The 5,311-nt window shown below is 61.1% G+C and overlaps 1 protein-coding gene across 1 annotated transcript; it reads left to right on the top strand.

The window, feature by feature from the left end:
• The first annotated feature begins 1,526 nt into the window (after positions 1-1,526).
• On the top strand, positions 1,527-4,501 carry BARHL2 (BarH like homeobox 2). Its single transcript, XM_058030509.1, has 3 exons — positions 1,527-2,109; positions 3,505-3,730; positions 4,189-4,501. The coding sequence occupies exons 1-3, from the start codon at positions 1,527-1,529 to the stop codon at positions 4,499-4,501; spliced, it is 1,122 nt and encodes a 373-aa protein (XP_057886492.1).
• The last annotated feature ends 810 nt before the right edge of the window (positions 4,502-5,311 follow it).

Here is a 5,311-nt window from a genome sequence, read left to right on the forward strand (position 1 = left end):
AGGGCACCGGTGACCGGTGAATCCCAGGGAAACATCTGGATTTTTACCAGCGAGGACACCACAAACCCCTCGCCCCGCTCCTCACGAGGGAAGGCAGGCCCCAAGCCGTCGGAAACGGGGCAGAGGGCCGCGGCACTCTGCACATCAGCATCTCCCGTGTCGGGGCGCAGCTTCTCATCCCGCACCGCTGTCCCGAGGCTGCGGCGTCTCACGTCGGATGCAAACGCCCGTAACGAGTTACCGGCTGAACACGGTCCCTCGTGCTCTTTGTGCTTCCCATGCGCTCCCCGCACCCTTCCGTACCTCCGAGCAGGACTGTTTACCCAGGAAACAAAACGCGGTGGGAAGCTTGGTGGAGGCGCACCCGCGTTGCGGCCACACCTGCACAACAGCGCTGTGCAGGGCCGGACTGGGCACTCCCGGGTACGGGGCAGGCAGGACAATGAGCGGGTCTAGAAGGGATCTTCGTGTCCTCCATCCCCAAGGCGGGGATGGAGCCTCGCTCCAGGCTGACAGTGGACACCCATCTCCGGGACAGCCGTCGTATCCGGAGCGGGGATGCCAGCGCCCCAGACGAGGCAATACTTAGTGCCGTCGCTAAACACCAGCCCCCCAAAAGTCCCTCCTGCAGTCATCCTGCCCCAATCCTGTCCTGCGCCCCCACTGCTGTGCCCCGTTGCCCCGCGGCCCCGAGGTCTGCGGTCGCGGATGATGTTTACGGGGCTGCTCGGGTCTAGGGGCTACTGCAGGCCGGGAGGGGGGATGTCGGGCTGCGCTTCATAGGACCTTGGGAATTGTAATTACTACTAAAATAAAACTCGGAGAACTCTAAATCATTCATTATCACCTATGTAATTACTCTTCTAATTAGCTTGACACGCCGCTTCGTCAGGATTAATACGACGTCTTGTCACTGGCACTTCCCATTATTCTGACATTTAGCCGGAGAACCGTCCCGGGAACACCGGATGATGCTCTCCGGGGGATCCGATCCGGCGACCGGGGAGTCGAGGCCCGACGGGGCGGCGGCGGCGGCGGCGGCGGGGACGGGCCCGGGAGGGAGCGAGGGTGCGCCCCCCCCGCCCGCGTCCGTCCCCGCCGCCGCCACCGATTGGCTGCGGCCCGCGCTGCGTCAGCCCCCTCTCGGCCCTCCGCCAATGGGGGCGGGCGGCGGCGGCGGCAAAAGCCCGGGTTTATAATAAACGGCGGGGGGGACGCGGCGGCTGTGACGTCACGGGGGGAGTCGCCGCCGCCGAGAGGAGCTCGGTGGGCACGGGCGGGCGCGCCGCAGTGGCCGGTGTCCGCCCCGCTCCGCGCCCGCAACTTCCCGCAACAAAGTTGGTGAGCGGCGAAGCGGCCCGGCGGCGATGTGGGGCTCGGCGGGGGCCCCGAGTTAGTGTCGAGCGCGCCGCCGGTGCGCGGGTTGGGGTAACCCGGTTCCGCCCCCCGTCCCTTCTCCTCCGCCCCCGGTGAGAGACCCCCGCGGCCGCCCACGGGGATGCGGACGCGGCGCTGAGCGTTTCGCCATGGAGGGGCCGAGCGGGTCCAGCTTCGGGATAGATACGATCCTGTCGGGTGGCGGCACCGGCAGCCCCGGAGTCATGAACGGAGATTTTCGCCCCCACGGCGACGGCCGGCCGGCGGATTTTAGGAGCCAGGCCACGCCGTCCCCCTGCTCGGAAATCGACACGGTGGGGACGGCGCCCTCATCGCCCATCTCGGTGAGCATGGAGCACCCCGAGCCGCACCTGGGGGTGGCGGAGAGCCTCCCGCCGCCGCCGCACCACCTCCACCTCGGCCCACACCCGCCGCCGCCACCGCCGCCGAGTTTGCAGCCGTCGCCCCCGCAGCCACCGCCGCCACAGCTGGGCTCGGCCAGCTCCGGCCCCAGGACTTCCACCTCTTCTTTTTTAATTAAGGACATTTTGGGCGACAGCAAACCGCTAGCGGCGTGTGCACCTTACAGTACCAGCGTCCCCTCTCCCCACCATACTCCCAAGCAGGAGGGCAGCGCGGCACCGGAGAGCTTCAGGCCCAAACTCGAGCAGGAGGACGGTAAAGCCAAGCTCGACAAGCGCGACGACACGCAGGGGGACATCAAATGCCACGGTGAGTACGGCGCGGCCCGGCTCCGCACCGGCTCGGCCGCCGGTACAACCGGAGCCGCGGTGCTCGGCCGCCCTGGTGGAACGAAAATCGGGGAGAAAATCTGCGGCAGGAGCACTCGCTCTGCCGGGGCCGCTCCGTGATCCTCGCTACCGCGGGGTAAGGTCGGTAGGAAATGAAATTAAATCAAATCGCTTTTAAAAAAATTTTCTTTTTCTTTATTTTCCCTTTTTAAAATTTTAATTTTAATATCTGTTGGTCTTTCCTCTTTTAATTTTTTTTTTTAATTTGGCTTCTCCGTTTTTAAAGAAATAGCCCGAGCAGTGGGATCACATGGGAAATCAGACTGTATTTATTTTTAATGCAAATGCACATAAATGATTCTCTGGCTTTCTAAGAACCGGCGGCTCAGCTGCAGTTAGTGCATTCAGCCTTTTTATTTATGCTTATTCTCTCTAAAATTAAGATGAAAAATTCTACTTCCCTAGTCAATAGCAAATAAGCGAAAAAAAAAAAAAAAGAACAAACCAAACGCAAACAAACCCACCTAACTTTTAATTAAAAATAGAATAATAACAACAACAACTCGGCCCGCGCTCGGCGTGGTGAGATGTGAGGGCTTTGTGCGTTTGGCAAAACCCTCGAGTTTTCCCTGCGCCAGGGTAGAAGGTTTATTTCTCCATCTTAATTTTTTTTTTTTTCAATTAGGAATTTTTTGCTGATGGGGAAGCCCCCGCCGTGCGGGGTTCGGAAGTGAAAATAGCTATATGTGCGTGGGAAGGGGAAAGGAGGAAAAGAGTGAGGAAAGGCAAGCAGGGAGAGGGTAAATTTTCCCTGCGGTGTCGGCGGAGCTGTCCTTCTCGCCGGCAGCCCGGTGAAGCCGAGAGGCAACAGGACAAATTTTCCTAATTTTGCTCAATTGAGCTATTTTCGCCAGGCTCAGAGCGGCGCGGTGCCCGCCAGTGCAGCTCATTTTGCTCCTTTAGCATTAGCATACGAGTGCCCAAACCAGATGTACAGTCTGGTCTGGCCATTTTTGTGTGCACCAACCTCCCCAGTGGGTCAATTAGGGAGATTATTGTTCTTCCTGCGGGGAAGATCAAGGAGCGCCACAAACTGGGGCCCGAGTGGAGCCGGATTGACAGATCGATTTCCCGGCGTTTCGGGCCGGGGGGAGAGGGCAGAAAATAACGAAAGCCCTGTAGTTGGGAAACGGAGAGCGGGAATCCCGCTGTTCCCCGGACGGGCTCGCCGCCACCGCCCCCCGCCATAACTGACCGTTCCCCCCGTGTCCCGGACAAGTCCCCGGGGAGGGGGCGGCGGGGCCCGGTAACCGGGGCGGGGCGGGGGCCGAGCCGGTGTCCCGCCGGTCCTCACCGCTCTTGGGCTCGCTCACAGGGACAAAGGAGGAGGGCGACCGGGAGATCAGCAGCAGCCGGGACAGCCCGCCAGTGCGGGCCAAGAAGCCTCGGAAGGCACGAACAGCCTTCTCCGACCATCAGCTCAACCAGCTGGAGCGCAGCTTCGAGCGGCAGAAGTACCTGAGCGTGCAGGACCGCATGGACTTGGCCGCCGCCCTCAACCTCACCGACACGCAGGTCAAAACCTGGTACCAGAACCGGAGGTAAGGCGGGCCCCGTCAGGGCGGCGGCCCCGGGGAGCCGGGGGCGGGCTCACGCCTCTGGGTTTCTGCCCGCGGGAGCCCGGGGTGGTGCGGGGAGCTCCGGGCTGCTGCCCCGCGCTCTCCCCGGCGGTGGGCTGGGGGGTCCGGCTCCTGTCAACGCTGCCGTAATTTTCTGTCTCATTACATACAGTTGCAGCCACCCTAATTCTGTCGCAAATCATTAGTGTCAGCGCGTTGCGATCTAACCGCGTACCGCGGTTATTAATTTGGCCGGAGTCGCCGTATGCATGTGTGGGGGGTGCGGGGCTCGGAGGGGAAAGCGGGCAGAGCCGGGAAGATGGCACCGTGCGCGGGCCCACGGGGACAGTGCGCTCCGTCGGGGCCCGGCCCGCCGCCCGCGGAGCCCCGCGGAAGCCCCGCCGCGGCGCCGCCCTGCAGCCTCTTGCTCCCCCCGGCAGGACCAAGTGGAAGCGACAGACGGCGGTGGGCCTGGAGCTGCTGGCCGAGGCCGGGAACTACTCAGCGCTGCAGCGGATGTTCCCCTCGCCCTATTTCTATCACCCCAGCCTGCTGGGCAGCATGGACAGCACGACGGCAGCTGCGGCGGCCGCAGCCATGTACAGCAGCATGTACCGGACTCCCCCCGCGCCGCACCCCCAGCTCCAGCGGCCGCTGGTGCCGCGGGTGCTGATCCACGGGCTGGGGCCCGGCGGGCAGCCGGCCCTCAACCCCCTGGCCAACCCCATGCCCGGCACCCCGCACCCCCGGTGAAACGGCACCGCGGTCCCCGCAACGAGCCCTTCCCCTCCCCGTCCCCAAACAAGCCCCAGCACCGCAGAGGAGGAAGCGAGGGGAAGCCGAGGGGCAGGAGCTTCTGCAGGCAGTCACCGGCCACCGAGGGAGGCGATCAGTCAGAGCAGGGACTCTTGAAACGTGAACCCAGAGCCGAGCCCGTAAGTGAAACGACCACACGCGGGGGAAGGCGGGCAGAGCCGCGGGGCGACCCGCCGACCTCGGCTCCTGCGAGGCAGGACTTGGAGCTCGGAGAGAGTCACGGAGGGGGTGGAGGAGAGGGAGAGGGAGCCCAGCCCGAGCCCGAGCCCGCCGGAGAGACTAACGGCTGCGGAGGACAGAGGGAATGAGAGCGCCTCGACCCCCGAGCGGCGGAGAAGACCGGGGGAACGGAGAACTTTGCACTGATTTTTCTCATTACCTTTTTTTTTTTTTTTTTTTTTTACTTATTGAAAAGTGGCATGCTCCCTAATGCGAACAGAATTGTACAGACCGAGTGCTGAGTGCTATATCATATTTATTATATGTCGTCCAAAAAAGGAGAAAAAAAAAATCACTTCTATACGTTAGTTTAAAACGAACAAACGTGGTTCTTCCCTATCCCTTTTCATGTCTTTTTGGATTCAGTAAAATAAATGCTTAGATGACAAAATATAGATTTTTTTTTGTGATTGAAAAATCACAGGGGAAAAAAAAAGGACAAAAAAAATAAACTTTATCTTTTTTTTAACAAACGCGAAAATTCAAGGTAGCTAATTTCCCCGTGACGAGAACTCAAGAAATTCGGAG

Source organism: Melospiza georgiana, chromosome 9 (genome assembly GCF_028018845.1).
Source record: "Melospiza georgiana isolate bMelGeo1 chromosome 9, bMelGeo1.pri, whole genome shotgun sequence".
NCBI lineage: Eukaryota > Metazoa > Chordata > Aves > Passeriformes > Passerellidae > Melospiza > Melospiza georgiana.